Here is a 24,770-nt window from a genome sequence, read left to right on the forward strand (position 1 = left end):
ATAATCTCAGGGCTTATCCCTAAAGCCTAGCGCTCCGAAATCGATCCACGTTATAGTTTAATTGCGGCTTTGCTTATATTTGTAAATCCATCCGAAAGACGTTCTGGTTTAAGTCTGAGGACAATTTGTCGATTTTAATTGCTTATAACGGTATTTTCGACAGTTCGGCGACCAATACACCGTAATAAACAAATAAGTAATAATATACGGTTTATACGTTGAATATAATATTCAAAGGATTATTAACAACGATTTAATTTATATTTCTTTATGAAAACGACCGGATACGATATTGCCTGCCATTAATCCGCTTATAGCGGTATTACTATTCCGATTTCTTTTCCGATTTTCGATTTTCTTTATGTTTTTTTTGTAATGGAATATTGAAGTTTAAGTACGTGGGAGGTGCTATACGTGTATATTAGAGTATAAATTAATTGGCCGCAAAGCCCTGTGGCTCAAAGGTATATAGAGCGTTCGGTTTAGTCTGAGCACAGAAACCATTTCAGCGATAAGCTCGGAGATTACATTGATACATTTAGGTATGATCTATTGATTTAATTCAACTGCATTATATTTAAAGTTTCAATGCTTTAAACACAGGTAATCAAGTATTTGTCCATCGACAGACTAACTCCCACCAGCACAAGGGCTATAGGAGTTGACATTGAAGAATCAAAAAATCAAACAATCAATAGTCAGTAGCGCGAACAAAAGATTACCAAAATCAGATTGTTTAAAGCATAATATAAAAAAATTGCATCATACGCCCAAACACCAAGCTTCCTTTGCCTTTTCATACACATGCCCATGCCAATGATCAGTTCAAAGCCCCAAACTCCAGCTCATGCAAAGAAACCAATGCAACAACCAGTCAACCGTTCCTCGCCCAGTCGACCGTTCCTCGCCCAGTCGACCGTTCCTCGCCCAGCCCACCCACCGAGCCCCTGGGTTTGATTCTATCTCGATTGAGAGCGATCCAAACGACCTCCCCCGCCCAACGCCCTCCTGTCTTGATGTAACTTCACTCCGTGGAGACGAGACCCGCAGAGTTGCGTGCGCAGAGTGGCAAGATCTACCTGGGGCCCTTTCCATTATTCTTGTTGGTGGTGGTGGCGCCGAGAGTGGCCGACGACCTGGACGCCTTCACCTGCCTCAACTGGGCGTCTTGCTGCCCCTTCTTTTGAGCGCCTTGTTTCTGAGCAGGGGTCTTCTGCGTCGAGGCCGACTGACCCTGAACTCGACCCTGGCCCTGATCCTGGGCCGGGGCCAACGCCGCCGTCTTGGCCTTGGGGGCCACCTGGGCCTTTGCCTGCGTCGCCGCCTTTGGGTCCGTCTTCTTCCGCTCCGCATCAGGCTTCCTCTGCTGGGCTCTGTTCGAGGGTGCCCCGTCGGTGCCGCCGCAGTTCCTCCTTTGCAGGCCTCTCTTACCTAAACTGCACGCATTGCCTTTCAGATTCGCAGGCTTGCACGGGGGAATCGGCCTGGGCTTGTTCAGCGGCTCCTGGTTTTTAAACTCGACGTAAAGGCAGATGGCTTCGAGAGGAATCTTTTTAAAGGCAGCAAATTCCTGCTCACTCTGGTGCGCGCCAGTTACTTTACAGTCGTAAAACACCACGCCTGCCGCTTGAGCTATCTGAGTGTCGATACGATAGAGATAGCCACTGTGTATTTTGGGGGGCAAGCTGAGGAATCTCAAAGATGCTGCCTGGTTGACCGAGGTGCTGATATATGGGTCGTTGGCCGTGACTTCTGACTGGTGCTCTGCTAGTGTGCACCAGTCATTTTCACTGTAGCCGTTTGTAAGGGCTTTCGAAATGAAACCTCCTGCATTTGCGATCTCTGTTGGAGTCCGCTTGTCGGCTCGAAAGAGTATTGCTGGAGGAGCACAGTTGGCCAGCAGCGCAAACAGGCCGACAAAAAGATAGACTGGAATCATGTTGGTGTTGAATGTAACCCGAAACCGAGTTGAACTAAGAGATTGGGTAGTGGCCTAGTGGCTCGTGGGTACCAGCAAAATGAAAAGGTTAAAGGAGACTGACGTTGAGCGGTGAGCGTGACAGATAGTGCTTTTTTTTTTTGAGACTTGAGAGATCAGAAAATGTGATGTTGTAAAGAACTGAAATGAAAGGGAATGCAAACCTGGCCCAGAGACTGTTCCAAGGTGCTTATATATCCCGATCAAAAGCCTCTCCAGGAGGACTTATTATCTGTTAGAACAAAGGTAGACGGGTGCACTTCCTTCACAGTAAACTAGCTGATTAAGTGACTAGGCTATCTCTGACGATTCTGAGTGATTATCCAACGTGGTCCATTGGTTTCAATCCACTACGGCAGTGCAGTTTACTCCATTGTTTACTACATTACGGCAGTGCAGTTCACCAGCCATGGTTGTATTGGTTAGTTCACCGTTCGACAGCACTTTGGTCAACCAGCTCGCGAGTCAGTTTTGCACATTACAAGCACGTATTGTTGATTTATATTCTAAGATTAGTCTTTACCTCAGAACGGGTGGGTGGGGCATCCACTCAGCAATTGCGGCTACCTTGTCGCGATCCACAGCACAACGTCTTCTCCCAATCACGACCGCGGATTCCAGCCCCAGCTTCGGCGTCTCGCTTAAGTGCCGAGCGGCTTTCAACTTTGACAACTTCTAGCGTAAACTCTATTCTTCAGCCACAGCACTGCCAAGAACCTAACAAGTTACCCCGCCTGACTGTTCATGTTCGACTTTGCCTATTTGATTCTGACAACCTCATATTTCCATCAAGTCCTTTGAATCTGAGCTCATACGCACACACCCACACACACACACACTGATCGCATCGAAACATCATTCGCGGTCTCCAGACAAGTCAAATCTACGGTACTGTTGAAAATGTATGTTCAGGTTTTGGCTTTACCATGCAGCCCATGCAGCCATGTTAACCTATCCCTCTCCAGACCTTCTCAGCGTGCAGGCCATGGAGCACTTCAATCCAATCCAAAACGCAGTCTCAACGCCATGGAAGGTGCAGATCAACAGCGAACAGCTTTCAAAGCTCAAAACTGATCACTGGCCGGAGGAAATGGAGGACAAATGGATGGTCTCTTCCGAAACCCGCGAGGGCAAGACTCTCGTTCACTTTGCTCGTAGCTGGACCGGCAAAGACATGTTCATCTTGACCATCGAGGAGGCCGGTGATGAAGGGGCTCAGATTGAGACTCTGACGTGGAATTCGGGTGATGACGACACCCCGAAGAGTGATGAGGCCGAGGCAAAGGCGATGGTGATCCGTCTTTCCAAGAGCCTACTCGGCTGTGAATTGTCATGAATTCCCGTGGAAGCAGATAGCGTCGTGAGTCAAGTACACCGATAGGAGGGAAGGCACGGAGGGGAGGAACCAAGACTTTGAGGCGGTGGACTGGGCGGGACAAACGTGGAAGGGGAAGAATATCAGCTGGCCGGCCTCCCTGACAAGCACAAGACCTGGAAGAAGAACCCCTGGAAGGGCCTGGGAGGCGCACGTCTCTTGCCTTCCGGCGGACAGGAAGTCCAGCCCCGAAAAGCCCAGCAGCAGCCTGTTGGATACTTTCCTGCCGTTTCCCGAACGCAAACTTGAAGATAGGGCTGGTTAGTCGTGACACGGCCCCACTTAGGTGGGTGCGTTCGCGGCTCCATCACTTACCAATCGACAAACTGGCCGTTGAACGGTGGGCTCAATGGGGTTTTTGGACAAGGTCAATAAGTCAGACCCTTCTCCCCTCCCCCCCCCNNCCCCCCGGCACCCCAGCGGATCACCCCAAAAATCAAAAATCGCGATCGGGATCAGCCCCGACAACATCCTATCATAGCAGCAACGATGCAATCAATCATATCGCTGGAATCGTCAAGATCTGAACATTCTTCATCGACAGCCTCAGTTGCACCCGCTTCTGCCTCCGTGCGTTGCATATCACCGTTAGCTAGCGGGGAATAGAAATACATCATGGCTATTGCACAACCAAATTGTTAATTTGTAAACGAAAATTCTAATTTCCGTGTTTCTTACCATGGCTGGATACCTTTTATCCGGAAATCCCGAATGCGGGGGTAGGTTTGTGTGATCGGTCCTTTAATTAATAAAACCTATTAAGACCAACCATTGAATATGTTATTATCTGTCCAAAATATCATCACCATATTGGAATTTGGATTTACGCATTTGATGAGTTCGACATGTTTAAAGTTAAGAACCATACTATTAAATGATATAATTCATCAATAATAACGTAATATTAAAGTGTTGTTACATATACTGGATTTATTAATGTATTCGGCGCCCAGTACCTGATACAAGTAGTCTTTGTAGCATACTAAACAGCACCAAATACATAAATTTCTTTTCTATGATGTTACTCTCCGTTTTACTACGTTAAGTGCATATTATTTGCAAAAATAAACAATACTTATAAATTAGTTTAAACCCCAATTTCTGAGTTCCGGAAATTCCCAAAACAAAATCTGGCGATAAACTCTCATTAGTAGTTCGAAATTTATTAAGAAGTAAGCCTTTATAAACAAATAGAAGGTGCAAAAAAAACCTATTTTCAACAAAGTACGGGTTCTTTTGTGACAAGGCCATACCGTGGAATATACAGGGCGCAATAATAAATATAATTCAAGAATAGCATTTGCAACAAACAGGCTTGTTGTACTGCTGCAAAAGCTTTTTATTTTCTTGTCAGTCTGTTAATTCAAGTTCATTTTTGACATGTTTGTTATTTGGGCTCATGAACCACTCGTAGGTTTTGTGCGCACCCGCATTCTCATATCGTTTCTTGCGCATTGCATCGTATGTCTTGGTCGAGCATCTCATCCATCCACAACAAAGATTTAGTTAAATAAAACATAACAGCATCACTGGCAAAAAGAGAAAATTAAACCATCGGGTTATACTTCGTGTTCGCCCACTACATTCAGGTAGCCGCTGTCACCACTCCCGGCGAACAAACCAAGGTGCCTCAACGTGGCTGGTACCGAGGAGGCCGTCGCCAAATAGCTATGTAAACGCGAATCCTGGTACCATCTTCAGCAGAAGTAATGGAACTCCTATTGAGATTGTCGACTAGTGGGGATTACGAGCGGCGGCCTCTTTGAACGAGACGCTTTTGGCAACCCCCCAACTTCCAAGTACTTTAGCCGAGCGCGCCGTATCTTCTACGCCTGCCGGCTTGGGTGGCGGGGCTAAGCTTGGCAGAGGGGTGTTATCGCTGGTTAATAGCCGGAAGTACTCCGGGGTTGATAAATTCTATGGAGGATGCTGTTGCACGGAGGGATGTCCGAATTTTGCAGCCAACACTCGGATTGGCATTATCCGAGGAATCTGCAGTTCGAGAGTAGTATCAATGCAGTCATGCTTATTGTGGTCAGCCCCTTCACACCCCCATGTGCGGTCGCCAGTGTCATATAAAGGGGCTTTTAACCAATATATAATCACTGGTATAACCATGTTTCTGTTCCTGTCGTCTTCCTGTCTCACCTGTCGATAAACTAGCCGAGTCATCGCAGCAATGAGTGTTATAAAAGTCGCCTACCTGATCCTCGCGTGGTCCTCGTCACTGCTCCTAGTGGCAGGCGAGCCATGCACAACCCCTGGTCAAAGGCGGGCATGGTAAGGAGACGAGCTCCAGACACTTGGATACCAGAATGGCTCCTAATGTCAAGTCGTCACTGAAAAAAAAACAGGCACACCCTCAGCAATGCCGATAAAAAGGCCTATATCGACGCGGAGCTCTGCCTGATGGCGAAACCCGCCTCTCTCGGTCTCCCCGGCACGAGAACAAAATTTGACGAGCTGCAGGCCATCCATCAACTGCAAGCATATTCGACACACCACGTCGTGAGTACTCGCCTAGTTCTCCTCCCCCATCCCTTCAAAACTCGCTTGGTTTCTTTCCCTCTCAACCCCATGAGAACCCATCTGTACTAGTGCCAACACTTCAATATCCAACAGGGCGCCTTCCTACCCTTCCATCGCCTTATGATGCACGCACATGAGACCGCCCTCCGCGACGACTGTGGCTACACCGGCCGCCAGCCCTACTGGCAAGAGCAATTGGACGCGGGCCGGTTCAGCTCCTCGGTGGTATTCGATCCAGTGACTGGGTTTGGGGGTGACAGGTCCGGAAGCGACGGCTGCATCGCAGACGGACCGTTTGCCAATTATACCAACAGCCTGGGGCCCGGATATGAGGTGACGGACCACTGCATCGACAGAGCCATCGGCGATTTCATCTCGGCCCTTTCGTCCCAGACCAACGTCGACCGGTGTCTGAACCAGACCACCTGGCCGCAAGCGTGGGAATGCATCGAGTCGTTGCCGCACGCGGGTGGCCACGCGGGCGTCGGGAGGCAAATGTCCAACGGCGTTAGCAGCCCCGGGGATCCGCTTTTTTATCTCCACCACACGTGGTTGGATAAAATCTACTGGGACTGGCAGGCCAGGGACAGGACGGTGCGGACCAGCACCATCAGCGGCACCAATGTTATGCCGGAAAACATGCTTGGGTTCCCGCCCAGGCCGAGCAACATCCCGTAAGCTTGGTGATGTTTTTTTTTTTTTTTTTTTTTTTTTTTTTTTTTTTTTTTTCGTAATTTTTTAATGGTCTCGCTGGGAGCAAATGCTGACAACTGCGCGTACGGCTAGTCAACCTACCGGTGCTCCTGGTGATCCTGGGACCGAGACAACGCTAGGCCACGTTCTCAACATGTACGGTAACCTGCCCAACAAAACAATTAGCGATGTCCTTGACATTCAGGGTGACTACTTGTGTTATGAATACGTCGAGCCTTGAGGGGAGGAGTTGTATAAGGACCAGGGAAATGAGGTTGTGCGGAGGGGAGGGAATAAGGGATATATGCTCAATCCATCAATGTATGATTCACTAGCCAATTTGAAAATAGTTGTTCAATGCTCGGGGGCGGTGCTCGTTTCTAGAGATTTCTACCAGGTGTTGAAAGCAAAGTCGTTGCTGCCAGGTCAGCAGAGTAGTACCATGATACATAATCTGAATATACCTTGAGCCGCACTAAATTGCACCAAACTACTGCGTGTTGACCCTAAACCGCGTCTTGCGGCACCTAGTATATTCACCAGGCTTGAGTAGCAAATCCCAACCGTACAAACAGGCGGGCATGATGGCCTGCTCCCCCACGCTGCCGAGTCTCACATCCTTGAGCATAAGAGTGAGGTAGTAACTGGTAACTCCGTTTCCAGCCCACTGAGCTTAGAAGCCCACGGTGGCGGTGATCCAAAGCCGGTGTCTGGTTGCGCTCGTAGCCCACAGGCTAGTCTTGGTTGTGCTCTGTTTTACAGACTGCTCGGCTTTAATGGCTGTTTGGATTTCATTGATTTCGTGCATAATGAGCGGGTGTGCCACGTCTGTTGCGTCACCGACGTGACGTTTGGCCAGGCTCCGCTAGGCTTCCTGCACGCGACCTACGCTTGCCAGCCAACGGGGGCTTTCATACATTAAAAACAAGACGGGTATGGGGATTACGGTAAGGGCCCCTATGAGCCCGGATAGGATGCGTCGGGTCCCACCGTCCGCGTCCGAGACGCCAAAGATCACCCGAGCAGGAATGATGGCCCCTATGAACCCCAACCACGCGCCATTGGCTTCTGTATGTCAATCATCGTCAGTTGGTGCATTCTAAACGCTTGAACTTGAGGGAGGGCGGAAGCTGATTTACGATAGTTCATGAAGTTAACCCAGTCCGACAAGGCCAAGAGGCCGTTCATCATAGAGCTGTTGTAGGCCACTCGCGCTGACGAAGAGGAAGATGAAGAAAATGCAACCGTTGAGCTTCAAAAGGTCACGCTTCTTCCACCAAGGTCCTGTGGGCGAGATGCCCACCAACTCATGATTTGCCGGATGATATTTGTCGTAAGTGTCCGTGCCGTAGACTTTCATATATTGTATAGTTTAAAAAGAGCTCAGATGACGGTAGTTGAATAAGCTCGACCAACTTAAATATCGTTTCGCTTTGCGGTGAGTCCCAGCGCGGTTTGAAACCAAAGTGCAAGGTATACCGCCGCTCAATTTTCTTATTGCGATTCACATTCAAGATTCCACAAGGGGCTAAGAAATGGCAAGTTTGTATATTAATACCATCCAGATACACAAATACCCCTCAATGAATGTAACGGCAAGGATAGGCCTTGTCACACTGCTCAGATGAAAAGTCCACAAGCTCGGGATAGCAATGAGCGAAAACCTAATATAGTGATGTTGTTAGGAACAAAAATAAGGGAGGTACCTAATGAGGCCTGACAACTCAACTGTATGTCCAGGGTAAATTCGAATATCTGAAACCCTTTGATATCCCTTTGGAGACTCGTTTTTCGGTATTTTTTATGCTCATTTTTCTTTCTATTCTTTATTTTTTGCAGTGGCCTTATGTACCGCCTTAAATATAATTGGCTTTTCTTCGATAAGGCATCCCCAACGGGATTCATAGCCAGGTGGTCATTTATACATTTAGCTTTTTCGCCAAGCTATTACTAGTGGTTTTAGCTTTGCGGAGTCCCTATTCAGCAAGGGGTCCCTAGGATCTGGATTACCTTATTTGATATGAAAATTTGGAAATGCTCGATTTTAACGGTTTGCACCTCGATAACCACACATCCAGATTTTGAAATAGGTTAGCGTATAGACAAACGAATGGAAACCCTGTATACGAAATGGTAAAAAGAAAGTTGTAGGGGTTGTCCCAAACAATAAAAATGTAGTTTTTGTTAGTAAATCGTTTTTAGTTGTTTATATCAACCTGTAAAAAACTTCAAGTTTTACAATTTCGTACATAGGACTTTCACATTTATAAACAAAAGCGAATAATTCAGAACTTAGTGACCCCTTTCTGACAGGGGGTCCGCGAAGCTCAACCCATAAGTACCCAAGTTAGTAACGCCAAGGCCCACACCAGTGGACGACAGAGCAGAGGGAGGGATTTACCCTTCTCAAAGTGGTAAAATAACCACAGCCAAGTTGAATTACTCATGAATTTATCAAACACCTTGTTGTACTAACCCTGACACAGCTGCAGACATGCAGCTCCAAGCTCTGTCTGCTGTAAGAGCGCATCAAAAGCTATCTCCAAACTAGAAAAACTCTGCAAATGCAGACGTCGAGAAAACTTAATTACTGAATAACTCTCTAAGCCTTACAACTCCCAAGTCCTCGTGCTTCAACTTCAAACCGTTAAAATGTGTCCTAAACCTTTGGTAATCGCGATAGCATTCCCTTCAGACGGCCACACGCACCCAGTACTCCGCGCAGCAACTGAATTGGTCAAACGCGGCTTTCCAATCTGGTTCGTGTGCGGATCGAAATATCACACTACAGCCCTAGCCGCCGGCATCTCCCGCGTGTTCACCTTCCCCGACGCAGTAGATATCTGCCCCCATATTATGGATGGCTATCGAGCCTGTGGGCCCCGGATGGAGGCCGAGGATTACGTCATGCGAGAAATTTTCGTCCGCTACATACCAATATACGCTCAAGTGCTGCTCTCGGCGCTGAAGGAGGTAGAGGTGGAGTGTAGGGAGAACGTGGTTATCATGCAGGACTTGAAGGCGACCGCCACGTTACCGTTTCTACACGGAGCGCCTGTGCCCGGCTATGGTCGATTTCCACCCGTTCTCTCGCTTGGTATATGCGTCATTACGACGAGGAGCGTCGACGCGCCCCCGAACTTCTGGGCCGTAAACCCAATGGAGGTCAACATGTTGAAGCTGCACGAGGAGCATGACGCCACCATCGCCGGTTCCCTGAACCTGCTGAACGAAACAATGGAAAAGATGGGGGGCACCAGAAGCGCAGAGTACTCGGTCCTGCATACGTGGTGGACCTCCCCGGACTTGACGCTGCAGTTGTGCAGTCCAAGCTTGGAGTTCAAGCGGCGGGACCTTGATCCCAAGATACGGTTCGCTGGGGGCTTGCCAGTCCCTCCAAAGACCTCGACGACGCCAGACTGGCTGCGGAACCTCGTCGCCAAGAAGAAGAAGGTGGTTTTTGTCAGCCAGGGCACAATTGACAACAGCTTCCACCAGCTGCTCCTCCCCGCAATTCAGGGCCTGGCCTCCCGCGACAAGCTGGTGGTTATATTGACGATGGGAAAGCGAGGCGCAGTGCCGCCTGTCAAGAATCGAGACAACATTTACATGGTGGACTACATCCCCTATGCCGACATTCTGCCATTTACAGATGTCTTTGTCAATAATGTAGGTACATTGGTCTTCTTGGTTTGAGCTTGGCTGACAGTTTAGGGTGGCTATGGAGGCTTCATGCAAGCGGTGATGTCCGGCGTTCCAATGGTCGTTGCCGGAGAGAGCAAGGACAAAGCCAATGTGGCCTTGCGTTTGGAATACGCAGGGTTGGGGATCAACCTAAACACCGCGACGCCAACTCCGGGGCTGATATTGGCCGCGGTGGAGCAGGTCTTGGAAGATCCTCGCTACAAGAAGAAGGCTCTGGAACTGAGAAAAGAAAACGAGGACATGGACTGCATCGGGAGGATCGAAAGTGGGATTCTGGAGCTGTTTCATTCTCGGTGAAGGATTTACTGGGCGGGGAAACGACATGACTACGAATCTCTGCCAATGCCAAGAAGACTGGAGGTCTGCATGTCTCTCACCTTTGCCGCGCCTCTCTGGTAGAGTCGGGTCGACACGTCGCCCAGGCTTGGCGGACGGGATAAAGTTTTCAATGACTCGTCCCTCGTCCGAGCACAGCTTCCTGTGGTAATAAATACACCTACCCCTAATGGGTATAAGTCACCCCGCGCCCTTGTTTCAACGCTGTGAACACGTTACTAATAGTTTTGATTGGTCTTTACCCCAAGGCATCGTTATTGAGCTCAGTTTGAAGGTATTCAATGGATAAAGCAATGTTCAGAGTCAGGTTTACTCCAAACCATGCGGCCATTTTCGTCTGGGCCTCCATTGCAGCAGCCGTCACTCAGAATAATGTTTTGATCATCACGCTTTGAAGATGGCTCCAAGGCTACTCATCCCGCTCTTAATATAACGCTTCAGAGCAAAGACTTCATCAGACCGAAATTATAATGTGGTTTAAATGGTACATATGTTAGAAGGCGGTTGATTATCCTCCAATGTATAATGCATTAAGAATACGAACCGAATCCTGCTTGTTTCAGGACATATTTTTGACCGATGGAAAACAGTGAAATAACCGGTTTTGGGCCCGGAACAATATAATCATCACAGAAATCAAAACTTATGGATTAAATAAATATTAGCAGTGCAATTATCATTATAATTAAAGAATACATTTAATATCCTGAAGTCATTTCAGTTTAAACGATGTAATCTTTTTCTAACCCAGATATAAAAAAGGGAGTGGTCACGTCAAACGTAAACCAGGATTCGCCGAGTTCCTTCAAAGTTGTGAAGAGCTTTTAAGAATGATAGAGAAGTTGTTTAAAGCTAAGGCCAGAAACATTAATCAAAACAAACTCTTCAATATATGGATCCTTTGGTACATGATAATCTCGACTCTTATTATACAAATTGTTAAAGCTTTTGGCCTTGTGTTAAAAACCATTACTCGTACGTTTCGGAAAAATTGCAAGGTTTGTAATACGATCTGCAAATTTTATAACTCGTAATTTGGGCCTTTTTAATGCATAGTTTACGGCATTTTTGTGGGGAGGTGACGGGATAGAATGAGCTTAATGAAATCTCGGGGAAATCGTAGATCACGGACATGGCAGATTGCCGTCTGCTAGTGAATAATACAGATATATCGCTGTTGTTGCACAATCGAATTGTTAATCTGTACATTATCGAATTGGCAACTATTTGGAGTTTGAGTTCTAAATTGCGCGTTTGAATCCGTTGTGCAGATGTTCGAAAGATAAATCAAAGTCCTCCCACCAATAGATTATTGTTAATTTGCTTCTGACTTTTCCATTGTTAAAGTGTTTATTTAAACGCATTTAATGCATTAGCTTTACCGCGCCGCACCTAGTTTCCAGTGGCTGTCCCGAAAGTAGACATGTACCAGAAGCTGACCCCTAAAGTTGTGATTTTGTCATTTATAACAATGTGACCATTTTCAACAGCGGCCACAATTTGTACGTATATAAAATTAAGCACTTGCTATTTGTTGGGCCCAGCTTTATATTGATATACTAGTTTTTGCAAGATACATTTAACCTTTCAGCAAGTTTCTGTCCTTATTTGGTATAATTCGAGTAGAAATAGCAAAATTATTGTTTAGTCTAAATTGCATTCTATAAAGCATTTTGACAAAGCTATTCTATTATCTACTTTATGAAGCTTTGTATGAAGCTGCTGCTCATAAACAGTAATATTTTAGCTTTCCGAAATAAAAAAATAACTCCGCATACAAATTGTTAGTCAACAAGATGTTTAAATAGAAAACTAATTTATATGTAAATAAAGAATATAAAAATCTCTCATATAAAGGAAAGGTGATATCAAAGTAGGTATCTCTTTGAAGTTTAAAATAAATTGCACATAATTAAATATTGTTTTTTTTTAGAATGCCGCTATTGGAACTTATAGTGGCCAAAATTAAAAAGGTATGTTTAGTTAAAGATATTTTTGCTTTAAATTTTGAAGAATACCTACTTCGATCTTATTGCTTTTTAAATGGGACTTCCTTTTCATTTGTTAATTTAACAAATTTTATATTGAATATTTTGTTTGCTAATAATTTGTTTGCATTTGGGCTTTTATTTCGAAAAACCAATATCTAACATCTCAAAGCCAGCGGTAATGTAGACTAAACTGTGGTGTATCTGTTTAAAGTTGCTTTGTAGAACGCAATATTATAATATCTTTACGATTTCTGTTCAAATATTCCAGTTTTCTTTTTTCTTATTAAAAAAAGTCATGTGGGAACTGTTCTGTTAATAAAAACACTATATGATGAAATAGCCCAAATTTGCGTTTGTATTCGTACATACTCGGGCTTTTATCAAACTGTTGGTCAAATTGCTTGAAAAGATTAAACCACAACTTTAGGGTGATTACTTGTGTTACATGCCCACTTCTGGAAGGCCACTGCTAACACCTTAACTCCTGTCCGAAACGACTATTGTTAACGGAAGCCAGAAAAATTTACGTTTTCAATTTATGAATTACAATTCGAAAGGTATCGCACACTTGAAAGGCAAACCATATCGAGCTGTGTAATAACAAATTCCATTTAAAGAAACTTAGCCAAGGAAGTTGCCTCATCGTTTGCAGTTTTTGTAATATTCATTCGCCTATGCTTAAAAAGATAATTATGCATCCCAAAGATGGACCTATACAAAAGTTGGTATCAAGACTCTAGCCCAAAACGGGACAAAACGATTTATAGCAGTTCAGTAAAACTTAATGCCGTCCCATGGTAAATTTAGGACAGCTTTGTGCAATTCAGTGTTCATTCAGGGCAGGTCAATGCGGTTTATGCCAAAAGAAAAACCAACTAGGGACGTGTCCAAAAACGAAGATTTTGCGTGTTTAGATTCGTCGCAGCTGTTGTTTTGATATTTCCACGCGACCTCACGACGCACTGTCAACCTCATCGTGGATACATCATGACATTGAAGTCAAATGTCAGGGTGCTTGGTAGACGGCAGATCTCTCACTGCAACCCACGCCGACTGGCCCACAACCGCAACCGTGCGCCGGGCCCGCCGACGAACGACCTTCTGAATGTAGGGTTGCATTTCTTGGCAATTGGCGGCGAGTAACCCCAAATCAAGCAAACCTCCCGGGTCCATCAAGGTACCAATTCCAACTCTGGCAGGCACAAGAAACTCACTCGTGAGCTAATTTCCCACGAGCAAGTTAATACGCCTCAAGCAGCAACCATAGCCACATAAATATATACATGAGCGTCCACATTCGCCAAGCGTTCTTCCCAAAAATGACCCCCTTTAGTCCCCAACACGTCCATCAGCAACCATGCAGCCAGGAGCAGCACTTGCGCTCGTCGTCGCCCTCGCGACCGGCGCGGCCCAAGCCCGCCTCGGGCCCTCGGAGCGCGCCGCCCCTCTGCGGCCCCGCAGCGCAGACGAAACCGTGACGGCGACGAGCAAAAAAGTCATGGTCGAGTGCGGCCAGGGAGCTTCGTTGTCGGAGCTGTCGGAGCTGATCACGGCGGCTGGCGGCAGCGTGGTCAAGACGTTCGACTCGGACGTCTTTGTCGGGCTGAGCGTCGAGACGGACGACGCCGAGAACATCCAAAGTCTGGTGCGCGACGGCAGGGGCTTGGCGGCGCGCGCGTGGCCCGTGGGCAGGGTCGAGGTCCCGCCCGTGCAGCCCAGCTTGGCGTTTGGCGACGACGCGGCCGCGACGAATTGGTCGGTGCACTACTCGACCGGCGTGGATGCGCTTCATCAAAAGGGGGTGCTGGGCAAGGGGGTTAGGATTGCGGTCATCGATTCAGGGGTTGAATATACCCATCCTGCCGTGAGTTGCCGAGCCTGAAATTGGTCGTGCGTGGAGAGTCGTGTGTTGCAAATGCTGATGGAGGTTTGTGGCAGCTGGGCGGAGGACTGGGGGCTGGGTTCAAGGTCTCCGGGGGATACGATCTGGTCGGCGACGCGTACGATGGCTCCAACGACAAGATTCCCGATGCTGATCCCATGGATCATCTTGGCCACGGTACTCATGTGGCTGGCATCATAGCCGGGAAGAGTGACTTGTGAGTGCATGAGAATACGGGCGTGAAAACAGTATCGGGATTTGCTGACCGCAACCTTTCCAAAGCTTTGTCGGTGTTGCGCCCGAGGCGGAAATACTTGCGTTCAAGGTCTTTGGCGCTGTTAGTTGTCCCACCGTTCTTGCGTATATGGAATGGCATCTCACAACAAAGTCAAAATATAGTTTGAAGGCACCGACGAAGACACCCTGGTCGACGCTACCATCATGGCCTACGAGGCCGGCGTCGACATCATCACGGCCAGCATCGGGCGCGCCTCAGGCTGGGCGGACGGGGCCTGGGCAACCATCGCCTCTCGCATTGTCGACAAGGGTGTGCTCGTGACCATCGCGGCCGGCAACAGCGGTGAGGATGGCCCAGTGTATGCCAGCAGCGGCTCGTCCGGCAAAGACGTCCTCGCTGTTGCTTCGGTCGACACCAGTCTCGTCCCCGCCAAGCCATGGCACGCAACCTTTTCCCTCAACGGCACCTCCAACACCACCCTGATGGCCTACATGCCATCCTCGAACCGCCCGCTGTGGAACTTCACCGGTCTCCCCATAGTCACCCTCTCCCTGGACGCAACCAGTCCCTTTACCGGCTGCAACCCGCTCCCGGCAGACACGCCTGACCTTTCCAACTCAATCGTGCTCGTCCGCCGCACTCAATCGTGTTCCTACTACACCGTGCAAGCCAACCTGGAGCCCTTCAACGCCACCGCCATCCTTATCCAGAACAACGACAACCGGCCCTTCTCCCCCGTCAACAACAACCAATACAGATCCGTGGTGGCCGTGGTCGACTCCCCCTCCGGCACAGCAATCCTCGCCACCCTCAGCGCCGGCGGCACCGTCACAGCCGACTTCACCCCGCCGTCGGATCCAGACTGGGCCGTCGGCTTCCGCGACTCGGCCGGGGGGATCCCGTCCTACTTCTCCTCGTGGGGCGGCACCAACGAGCTCGAAATCAAGCCCGACGTGGCCGCGCCAGGCGACGACATCTACAGCACCTATCTCAACGGCCGCTACGCCGTCCTGAGCGGCACGTCGATGGCCACGCCCTACCTGGCCGGCGTCGCGGCGCTGTACATCAGCCGGCACGGCGGGCGCGCCACGCACGGCCCGGGCTTCGCGCGCTGGCTGGCTCGGCGCATCGTCAGCAGCGGCGAGACGCTGCCGTGGCAGGCGATGCAGCCTCAGGCCGCGCCGATCGACTATGGCTTCGCGGCGCCCGTGGCCCAGGTCGGCGGCGGCTTGGTCAACGCCACCAAGCTGCTGGAGCAGGCGACGGCCGTGTCGTTTGACGCGTTCGCGCTGAACGACACGGCCAATTTTCGAGGCGATCACAGCGTCGAGATTACGAATAATGGTCCCGCCCCGCTGACGTATACTTTTGGGTTGCAGCCTGCGGGTGCGTTCGACATGCAGGGCAGGACGTCCGGGCTTTTGGCTGATGTTCTTGACGTGAAGCCGTTTGCTTTGGTGCCCAATGTGACTTTTCCAGAAGGAACGTTTATTGTGCAGCCCGGGGAGGCCAAGGTTGCTAGGTCAGTCTTGCTGCGCTTTGGTGTTCGTCTTTCGAGCTTTTGGTCATGGATCTGCTGACATCTGCTGAAACTGCTTTTTAGGTTCACGTTTGTTGCACCAACTGTCGGTGATGAATCCAAGCTGCCAATCTACAGCGGGAAGGTTCTGATCAAAGCCAACAATGGAGACAGTGTGGGTATTCCGTACTATGGTAAGTGAAATTTCTGAGATTCTGGCTTGATACCATTCCAAATGGGAATATCCCATATCCAACAAATCGGCTGCCATTGTACTAAAACTCAGCTCAGGGGCTGCCTTCAACCTCAAGGCCCAGATGAAGAACAAAATTTTCCCTTCACCGTATCCAGTCCAGAGATCCGGCCCCCAAAACCAAAACATAGATGTTTACAACTCGTAAGTTTTTTTTGTTCCATCGTGAACGCTTTCTCGGCCATTATACACTGACATACCTGTCCTTGCCGTCTTGCAGCTACGCTTTCAATGTCAGCCTTCGAGCTCAAGACTTTCCCAAGATCCAGACAAACTTCAAATGGGGCGTGAAGGAGCTCCGGTGGGATGTGAGTTTGAAGCAAAACCATACGAGTCATGTTCTTGTGTCTTGCCGCAATAGAAAACATGAGATAACCACTGACACCACCCCTACCTACCCCAGATATTCGACGCTACCTACAACGAATCGCAGTGGTCGTACCCACCAGTCGTCGGGAGCGGCGGCTTTGTCGGCTCGGCGACGTACTCCATGTCGGCAGGCCGGGCGCTCAACTTTGACCCGGCCACCATGGACAGAGAGCGCGTGGCCCCGTTCCCGGTCACGGGCATCGAGCGGACATCATCCTGGACCGAGCTCGGAAAGAGGTTCTGGTGGATGGGCAAGCTGGCTAATGGAAGCTACATTGTGCCGGGCACCTACAGGTGAGATGATCCTCTTTGCCTATCGTGATGTTTCAGTATTGATACTAATTCGTCTTGTCGCTGTTGTAGAATGCGCTTTGCAGCATTGACGCCGTTTGGTGATCCGAAAGAAGCGGACGACTGGCACGTTTGGAAGACGCCAGACATTACTATCCGGCCTTATCAGCTCTAATTTTTAATCTCTTTTGATCCATGCAAATCGAACTGTAGAATAGAAGAAAAGACTATTGGCTATCAAGAAGCTAGGTCCATACCACCGTGCAAATTGCAATAGTGGGGCCGAATCCCAGAGCGTCGAGATGTTCACGGCACCAGTAATGAGTCACCACATCGGAAGCTAAACCTGATGGGAAACTTTTGACAGCATTGGGATAAGTTAGCATCCAAATAGATTTTTCGAAATACATCTGGCGACAAAAAAAGCAGAAAAAAAGGTTGAATCCTTATTGCACTCTATGTTCTCTCTCGCCAGTTTCACCAAGTTCCGGAACAACAACCTCGTTAATAATGATACGGCCCTGTGCCCAAAGAGCAGATGCGATGCCTTGAAGAATCTTGGCTGCGTATCTGTTGCGCCAGTCATGTAGGATGAAGCGACAGAAATAGACCACTGCTTCATCGTCGCCAAGGTTATGGCGCGGCGGCTGCGAAGTCAAAGTCGTGCGCCCAAAACTCTATTGTCGACCTGAGAGTTTTGGCCCCAGCTCTATCATGAAGAGTTTGGGAGAGTCCTCCTTTATCCATAGTCAGCACCAGAGTCGGGTTTGGGGCTGATTCAGACATTGCATACAGTCTGGAAGCTTGATAACCGAGAAACAAAGAAACAAAATGCCAACTACCACAAATCTAGCTTATACTACGTCGAGTACAGCTACACAGCACTTGACCCAAAGAACAGCCCAACTCGGGCTTTCATTCATTATCGGGACGTTGCGCCGCGCAACAGCAAAGCCCCGCCACAAGACGCAGATTCCCGTCCTCGTCGAGGCAGACTACCTCCCCTGCCCGGACCTGACGGGCTATCAAACTCTGATTTGCATTGTCGGCGGCGGGGCTATAGGAGTGGGCAGAGATTCAACGTGCACCGTGTTCTAATAGAAGAGATATCCAAAGCCAGCGGTGATACGGCCGTGGTGGACCTGCAGCCATGACCGATGCTGTAAGATGCGCTGTAAGCGAGCTCGCTCTCAAGGCGAAGGTGCCAGTTGCTTTAGTTAATGAGACCTATGACGGGTGAAAAGTTGACTGATACTACTGGACTTGATTGAGGACAAAAGGGTAGATTGTGGTGGGCCTGTAGGTAGGAGCTGGCTTGAAGGCTTAGCAGGAACATTAGAGATTGGTCAGCCGCCATAATGTTATGGGATTTAACAGATATTGCGAAGACGTAGTTCGGCTTTTTTTGATCGGATGCATTTTAAAAGTGTCCATCTGACAGACAAAAAACTTGGGATAAAATTCGGTAATTTTGGTTTTGGGTTTGGTAAAAATGGGATAGTGGAACCGCCCCTCGTCGTACAAATTGTTAAAAATACCTTTAAATATTAACAAATCCAATAGGTGCATTTAAACTTAATTTGCCCGTTATTTTTTCTTTTTTAACCGTCCGACGTTACTGGGTTTAAAACGGGACCAGGTATCGATAACGAATATTATTATCGTCCTATTATAGCAAACGCGGTTAAAACCAGATAAATTGGCGACGTCGATGGTTTGGTCGGTTCGCGAACGGGTAATCAAACGATATTAAAATCGCATTAAATGCAAATTGCTTAAAACGATAACGTTATCGGCGATAATTGTATAATCGGCGACAGTAAACAGGGTGGAAAATTATTCGATATTAAATTTAAAAGAATTGCGGCAATTTCCATTTGAATCGTTAGGATCTTTTTGCTTCCAATAACGACTTTTCCCTGCCGGCGAAAAATAAAAAAAAATAGTAGCAAATTTTAAACTAATCGTCGATACGGTAACCGCTATATATATATGGTCCAAGGTTAGCGGTTTTAAATTTCAAATGGCCGGTTTTAAAATTAAATCCGGTAATTATTATTACCAGGTAAATTAATATTGTGGCGAAAATTATAGGAATTATAAACGGTTTAAATTTCTTTGCGAATATATTTAAACCGGGGAGGTTAATGTCGTTTTAGCGGATAAAAAAGGGTATAAAGGGTAGGCGATACCGATTTGCCAAATTATCGAAAATGGGTTTGGTATTTTTATCGTTAAATATATCCGCTACGGAGGCCAAAGTTGTTTGCCAAACGGGCATTTTATTGCCTTTAATTTGTTTGCCGGGGTTACCTGCCTTAAAATAAAATAGAAACCCGAATATGTCGGCGATTTAAAAAAAGTTAGCCAATAATCGAAATTGTACCCGTTATTATAAAACATATAAAGTGAAAACCAAACTGTGACAGCTATTATATTATAGCAGTAAATGTTTGGCATTACCGAAAAAATCTGTAACAATTATTACAAGATAATTAATAGCAGGAAATATTAGTGTAAAAACTATAATAATTGTCGCAATCCAATAAAAAAAATATTAACCTATTATATTAATATATTACACCAAAATACTTGTCGTTTCGTAACCAAAAACGACCATTACCTCGTTTATATTCGACGAATTACTATTAAAATAATATGCCAAAACTTGGCCATTAACGCGTGTTTTTGCTACGGCGACGCCAATAACGGATTAAAAACGTTTAAAAGTCTAAACGATTAGGGTTTCGTTCGTATTACGGAAAATATTATTTCCGCGACCGAATTAGGCGGGCGGGTTGGTATTTTTATTGATTTTAAATCAATTAATATAACCTAAATGGGTATAATGCGAATTATTTTGGCAATATTCGTATTCCCTGCCCTACGCCAAACTATATTAATTATCGCCGATACGGATTGGTTTTTACCCAATTAAAAATCCTTTTATAATCGGACGAGCAAACGATCCGGGAAATCCGTATTTTTATGCGATAGGAAATAATATTCGGGTTATGCGAAATTTATTAGTCCATTATTTGGCGTTAAACTAAATTTGGGTTACGTCCGCGATACCGAAATAAAATTAATTTTAATTAACCGAATAGTATTGGTTTTGGATATACGGGTTACCGGGGACCTATTCAATAGTGTGGGTACCGGGTTAATAATAATTTCCGATTATAATATAAAGGGGCGGTTTTTGGGGTTTTTTAATAGCGGAAATAATACGTTAATCAATAGTTTAAAAAATATTAAAGGAATTTGCAATAGGCGGTTGTCCAAATCCGGGGCAAATTCGTTATAATTATTATTTATATTAATATTATTACCGCCTTTATTAACAGACGCGGGGGCAAGCTAGCTATTGTTTTCGCCTATATAAATATTATCGCTATTATCGTCGACGGGGGCGGGGGCAGGTTCGTTATCGCCGGCTTTTATATCGGTATTATCGCCATTATCATCGACGGGGGCGGGGGCAGATTCGTCGTCGCCAGAATCCATATCGGTATTATTTTAATTATTATTATTATTGTTAATTATATGCGTTATTTAGCATATAATGGGTCCAGTTCTATTCTCATATAAGCCACAATAGATAGTGCCGAAGTGGGGCTGTCGGGGTTGTCGGATTATCCGTTATTTCGTGTTGCAGGAGTTGCGATTCAAAGGTCACCGAATGGGGTTTACCCTGTACTGGGTTTAACACGCACCCGGCACCTACGAGTCAGCTACCCTATATCGGGTTGAAATTTTCACCAAATTAACAAATTAGTGCGAACCCAAAAATGGTTGTATGGAAATAAGGGTGTTTTTTCAACAACGCATATAAAATAATTTTTCGGAAAATCGTATGCGGCACCGGAACGTTTTCAAAGGTGCGGTCCCCCATTTCGATATCGGAAAGTATATAAGGGAGATAAAGCAAAATTTCCCCCACCAATAAAGTTAAGTTATTAATCCCAAAATCAATAAATCGATTTCATGCATTTAAACCCTGTAATTACAGGTTTTTATCGCGCAATTAGCACCACGCCGCACCTAAGCTAATATTTAAACCACTGTGAATAACCAATAATGTTAGCAAATTATAAACCAGGAAAGGTTTTAGTTTGTGCACCAAAGTGCATTTTGCATCGTTGAAAAACCTGAACTTTAAGCTTTATTTTAATTATTGTCGCATCCTTACAACACGTATATTAACGAAAATATTGCTGTTTTTGTGCTAAATTGTTGGTTTTAAGCGCTAATTCAGCACCTAACCCCCTGTACTTACAATGGGGATCGCTAAAAATTAACGTTCGATTTAGGCCTAATTTTTAGGTATTGCAGCGCTCGTTTGCATTACAAATCCAAAATTTTTGGTATGGTTTTTATAAATCGTGCACGCCATTGTAATTGGTTTAAAGTTTTAATAGGGTTTACGCTAGCGAGTTAGGGCCAAAGACCCCTCTATTCGTCCGCTAATAGCCCACTAAATCTTAAATGCGTTTAATAGGGTTTACAATGGCCCATAAGCCCATTAGCGGAATTACGTTAATTGGCTCGTTACCCTACACGATACCCTGCAAATCACCCTGCACCCACTTGGCGAATTAATTCGTTGCGTGCATTTGGATTGGTATAAATACCAGGGCACCCACTAATTGCGGATTACAGGGATTCCATAGTCTCAGTGCTCAGACTAGAACCCCCCTGCTTCGCAGTGGGGACCGAGCGCTCCATGTACCTTTTAGCCACATGGCTTTTCGACCAATTGCATTGGCCGAAAAAATCGCACTCGTTCTACAGTGGGTGACCCAGAAATGGACATGCCCCTAAAGTGGACACCCTCCCGAAAAACTGCCATAAAAACAACGAACATGCAATTAATCGTTTTTCCGCAGTAAATCGCAATAAAACCTATATTTATTAATTCGTAAAAAGCTCCTTTACATTATAATCCAAAAATGAAACCGTAGATCCCTGGTCCTAATCTTAATTTCGGTGTCATTGCCGGATTTTAACTTTTATGGCCGCCCTTTTTTGATCCAGGCCGTAAACCGCTTCCTATATACCGGCCTGCTTATAAAAAAAGTTTTAAGTTTCGCGGCGCACGCGTTTTTTAAATGCAGGTTTAAAAATTTTAATTTTTTCGTTTAACCGCTTATTTTCGGAAATAAAATTCGCGATTTAAACAACCTAATAATCCATGGTTTTGGATATTTTTTATACAAAATTAGCCAAATTTTTTTTGCATTCGCCTAACCGGCCTATTATTTGCATAACCTGTTTTTTAATATTTTGGGAGGTTTTTGGGGTCCCGAAAATAACGTTGGCCATATTTTAATCCGAATTACGGTTAAAAATTGTTATTTGGGTAATTTTTAAATTAGGATTTACCATTCGATCCGGAATTAATATTTAAGGGGGTATTACCGGCCAAATCCCGGTTTTGCGGAAACCGGAAATTACGTTGCGAACCGATAAACCGGTTGCAAAAGCGTTTCGATAAGCGGTAAAAAACCGTTTTCGTTATTTAAGCGCAATAATATTTAACGACGTAAAAAATTTTATATATTACCGGTAATAGGTTTTAATAGGGTTAAAAACAGAAAAATTTAACGGTTAAATAAAATATAAGTTGTAAATAGGTAAATATTCGAGGAAAACCCTGTTTTTAAACGTTTTAAATATAAATTCAATTAATTAATGCGTTAAAATTTGATTTAATACCAATAACCGCCATTTTGTACTAATATTTAATTTCGTTTTAAATAAAAAAACCTGTTTTAACCATTTAAAAACGATTTTAAAATTAAACCAGCCCGTGGGAGTCGAATCGTACGCCCAATTTTTAATATTAAATGGAAATTATTGCGTTTGTAAAATATTACCCGTTTGGATTACGGTTGGGGTAAATTTTTTTCCTTTTGCAATTACCGCCTCGATAATCGACGCCCAAATAATATTTAACGTATATATAATTTTAATTTAATTCCGGCGTTTTACGAAAAATAAACCGTATATTTTTCCGGCCGTTATATCGTTTTGTTAGAAACCGTATTCGTCCATATTTACGATATATTTGGGTTTAATTTCGAATTCGGTGATTATTCGTTGGTGTTGGTTATAAAACGCCCGGATCGATTCGGCCGTGGTTTTTTTAACTGGCGCACCCTTTAAAAAAATCCCGGATTTGGTTTTAATATTTTTATTACGGCGTAAAAAACCGGTTAATTAACGCCTACCGAAGGCGTTTACGCGTTTTTTCGGCGGTATTAAAAAAAAAGCGAAATTTTTAATTATTTGGTGCGTGGGCGCCCTTTTAACGAGCTTTTCGATTTCGATCCAGCGGCTAACGAACCTTTCCTATTCGTTAAAAAATAGCTAATACGGTTTATGGGCTTGTTTTCGATCGAAAACGCCGTTAAAGCGACGCATAAGGGTGGTTTTTGGTACGGCCCACTGCGCGGCCGCTTTATTTTTCAAAATGCCTGATTTTACGGCTTTAACCGCCTGGGTAAGCCTAAACTCCAAATCTCTCGGCATCACGGCTTTTTTCGGCTTTAAAAACGCGTTATTTGCGGTGCGTTGTCGCGTTAAAGTAGGTGGGTTGTGTTGAGGATGCTAGAAATTGCTAACAAAACAGGTGTCCACTTCAGGTGCATGTCCACTTGTGGGTCACCCACTGTAGTCTGAGGACAATTTGTCGATTTTCCCCGCTTATGGCGGGTATTTGTACTGTTTTCGCACTGTGCATTCACTGCATACGTAATACCAACAATATAACCACTATATACAATTAAATATTCGAATAAGTAAATGAATAAAAATCGTAAAAATATAAGGTAACCTGCGTTGTAATGAATGAGCTTTTTATATATTTTTAACGCAGGGGCCGTTGGTACATCTCCTTCAATTTTATGAATATTTGAATATTAAATATATTTTTTAATTTTTCATTTATATTATTATATTTAATCTGTGGTTTTGAGCAATGATATTTTATATAGGTAAAGTATATTATTATAAAACCGACTTTCAAGTTAGCGTGGCGGTGGAAAGTGCTTGCGATTACCGCTTATAATAAATATTCTATCAATATTTTTTATTTAATAAAGATTTTATTACAAAACTTAATAATTCGCCCAATTGTTTATAAATTTGAAAAAAACTTTAATATAGCATTAGTAGTATATTATTACATATAGATGTTCTTTTACGTTTTTTTTACCATTTGTAGTTTTTTAAATAATATAAAAAATATAACAACAGTATAATTTTACCAGTTCTTTTAACAAGAAAATCATAAAAGCCGGTATTATAAAGCGGATTTAACGTGGACGTCTGTATATATGCGTAATCAAATCCCTGAAACTTTGGTTTTGTTATCGCTAAAATTGACAAAAATATAAAAGCGTTTCGATTGTAACCTTTATACAAAATTGTATATACCTTACCTATCCGCTTATTTAACGGCTTATATAATCAGGTATATATACCAAAGCTTGGTATACAGTTACTTATACGTATACCATCCCCAACCCATAAAACTTTTCAAATTTAATCAACAAATAAAAATAATATAAGAAAAGTTCGAAAATCGAAAGAAAATCGAAAAAATAG

The 24,770-nt window shown here is 45.1% G+C and overlaps 5 protein-coding genes across 5 annotated transcripts; 4 read left to right on the top strand and 1 right to left on the bottom strand.

Annotated features, from left to right (window-relative positions):
• Positions 1-1,075: 1,075 nt before the first annotated feature.
• On the bottom strand, positions 1,076-1,939 carry PpBr36_10724 (uncharacterized protein; the record flags this gene model as incomplete). Its single annotated transcript, XM_029897833.1, has 1 exon — positions 1,076-1,939. One exon carries the CDS (start codon positions 1,937-1,939, stop codon positions 1,076-1,078), a length of 864 nt encoding a protein of 287 aa, XP_029743897.1.
• Positions 1,940-2,921: 982 nt separating this feature from the next.
• On the top strand, positions 2,922-3,314 carry PpBr36_10725 (uncharacterized protein; the record flags this gene model as incomplete). Its single annotated transcript, XM_029897834.1, has 1 exon — positions 2,922-3,314. The coding sequence occupies one exon, from the start codon at positions 2,922-2,924 to the stop codon at positions 3,312-3,314; it is 393 nt and encodes a 130-aa protein (XP_029743898.1).
• A 2,218-nt stretch (positions 3,315-5,532) lies between these two features.
• On the top strand, positions 5,533-6,816 carry PpBr36_10726 (uncharacterized protein; the record flags this gene model as incomplete). The annotated part of the gene is made up of 4 exons (XM_029897835.1): positions 5,533-5,633; positions 5,708-5,861; positions 5,976-6,556; positions 6,669-6,816. 4 exons carry the CDS (start codon positions 5,533-5,535, stop codon positions 6,814-6,816), a joined length of 984 nt encoding a protein of 327 aa, XP_029743895.1.
• A 2,411-nt stretch (positions 6,817-9,227) lies between these two features.
• Positions 9,228-10,577, top strand: PpBr36_10727 (uncharacterized protein; the record flags this gene model as incomplete). Its single annotated transcript, XM_029897836.1, has 2 exons — positions 9,228-10,244; positions 10,290-10,577. The coding sequence occupies 2 exons, from the start codon at positions 9,228-9,230 to the stop codon at positions 10,575-10,577; spliced, it is 1,305 nt and encodes a 434-aa protein (XP_029743896.1).
• Positions 10,578-13,964: 3,387 nt separating this feature from the next.
• On the top strand, positions 13,965-17,334 carry PpBr36_10729 (uncharacterized protein; the record flags this gene model as incomplete). The annotated part of the gene is made up of 9 exons (XM_029897837.1): positions 13,965-14,471; positions 14,546-14,706; positions 14,772-14,826; positions 14,889-16,249; positions 16,331-16,440; positions 16,538-16,643; positions 16,720-16,807; positions 16,903-17,162; positions 17,232-17,334. 9 exons carry the CDS (start codon positions 13,965-13,967, stop codon positions 17,332-17,334), a joined length of 2,751 nt encoding a protein of 916 aa, XP_029743903.1.
• Between the last annotated feature and the right edge of the window lie 7,436 nt (positions 17,335-24,770).

This window comes from Pyricularia pennisetigena (assembly GCF_004337985.1).
Source record: "Pyricularia pennisetigena strain Br36 chromosome 4 map unlocalized Pyricularia_pennisetigena_Br36_Scf_11, whole genome shotgun sequence".
Taxonomy (NCBI): domain Eukaryota; kingdom Fungi; phylum Ascomycota; class Sordariomycetes; order Magnaporthales; family Pyriculariaceae; genus Pyricularia; species Pyricularia pennisetigena.